The sequence below is a fragment of the Mandrillus leucophaeus genome, unplaced genomic scaffold (assembly GCF_000951045.1).
Source record: "Mandrillus leucophaeus isolate KB7577 unplaced genomic scaffold, Mleu.le_1.0 Scaffold212, whole genome shotgun sequence".
Taxonomy (NCBI): Eukaryota; Metazoa; Chordata; class Mammalia; order Primates; family Cercopithecidae; genus Mandrillus; species Mandrillus leucophaeus.
The window spans coordinates 366,672-368,524 of NW_012102166.1; the positions used below are offsets into that span (position 1 = coordinate 366,672).

The 1,853-nt window shown below is 53.2% G+C and overlaps 1 protein-coding gene across 1 annotated transcript in view; it reads left to right on the forward strand.

The window, feature by feature from the left end:
• Nucleotides 1–1,853, forward strand: part of CTNS (cystinosin, lysosomal cystine transporter) — a 32,904-nt gene that overhangs the window by 17,797 nt on the left and 13,254 nt on the right. The window contains exon 6 of the mRNA XM_011980450.1: nt 1,022–1,123. Coding sequence (XP_011835840.1) covers nt 1,022–1,123 — 102 coding nt within the window. The remainder of the gene's footprint in view (nt 1–1,021; nt 1,124–1,853) is intronic.

Genomic DNA, 1,853 nt, shown 5'->3' on the forward strand with positions numbered 1-1,853 from the left:
GTGACCGGCAGTGGAGGCCAGATTTCAAAGCGATTCTAAGACTAAATATTTGAAGAGAGCCCCGAAGGTCAAGGGGCAGGGGCCTGAGCTGCTGGTTGGCGCTTCTGAGGTTGCTCTCAGAAGCAGAATTGGCCACGTCGGGTGAATGTCACTCACGCTGGGCCTTGTCTGGGAGTCTTACTTGCTGCCATCTGCTGGCTTAGGCACAAGCGTTGCAACCTAGTCCGGTCCGTGCCAGGGAGGCTCCCTCTGCCTTCTCTGCTCTTAGCTGCTTTGTCCTGCCCTTGCCTCCCGGCCACGAGGATTCCCTGATGAAGACCTGGAACCCTCTCCTTCTCTCTATGCCTCTCCCCCTTCCTCGCCTCTCCTGCGAGATCTGGCCTGAAACCAAAGCGTTGGTTCCGAGGCCCCTAGCAGGCCCGCCATTCCACTCCCAGCTCCTCTGTCTCTGCACACCCTCCCCCTGCAAATCTTACAAGTCATGTCTTACTACAACTCTCCAGGCCCCTGCGGCGGCCTCCCACTGCCTTTCAAATTAACTCCAGGCCTCTGAACCCAGAGCCAGGGCCCGGGAGGTGGCTTCCGGCCAGCACGTCTGCCTTCTCCCGTCTGATGCCTCTCCTAGCTTTCCAGGCCCAGACTGCTCCCTCCATATTCCCTGCCTGAGCCCTCTCCTCCTTCAGTCCAATTCTGGCCCTCACAGAAGGCCGTGCTCAGACCCGACAACCTCGGGGAAGCCTTTCCTACCGGAGCAGGGAGCCGTGGTCCTGGGCCTCCAGATGCCTCCTTTGTCATTCACACCCAGTTTGCTTTCTCCTCTGTTCTCACCCTACCCTGAAGGGGCGAACACCTGGTCTCCTGATTAAGGCAGGAAAGCCTACGGAGCAGGGGTTCCACCTGGCTACCCATCAAGGTGGAGCACATAACATTTCCGAAGCCTAATTGCTTGAGAGTTGAAGGCCGGATTTGAAATCCAGAGGGGTGGTTGAGATCTCACTGTGTCCAGCTTCTCAGTAATTAGACTCTTGTCCTCCACAGGCCACCATTAAATGCAACCCTGGTGATCACTTTTGAAATCACATTTCGTTCCAAAAATATTACTATCCTTGAGCTCCCCGAAGAAGTAAGTAACCAATCGTAACGGATGGGTAGGGAAATGCTAGGTAACAGAACACATTTGAATTAAGAACTGGTGGAACTAGGTCTCCTAGGCGGCCCCTGTTCCATCAACCTAGAAATCTGTGATTATGGCTTTGTTGGTCTCTTTGGGGATGAGTATCATATGCCATTAGATGGAATTAAGAAGATGATAGTAAGGAACCTGAGGCAAAAATCGTTCTGGGAATGTAAAAGTTCTTAGGATTTTCAGCTGGGAGTGGTGACTCACGCCTGTAATCCCAGCACTTTAGGAGGCCAAGGTGGGCGGATTACATGAGGTAGGAAGTTCGAGACCAGCCTGGTCAACATGGTGAAACCCCATCTCTACTAAAGTAAACATAAAAATTAGCCAGGCGTGGTGGTACGCGCCTGTAATCCAAGCCACTCAGGAGGCTGAGGCAGGAGGATCACTTGAACCCAGGAGGCGGAGGTTGGAGTGAGCCGAGATGACCCCACTGCACTCCAGTCTGGGCGACAGAGCGAGACTCCGTCTCAAAAAAAAAGTTCTTACAATTTTCTAAGGCCTGGCTACTCAAAGGGCATTCCGGGACCTGCAGAACTGGGCTTCCTTAGGAACACAGCATCTCAGGCCCCACCCCAAACCTACTGATTGAAAGTCAGCACACTAGCAAGATCCCAGATGGTGTGAGTCCACATTAAGGTTTGTGAAGCCTCATTCTGAGACACCATTGGTT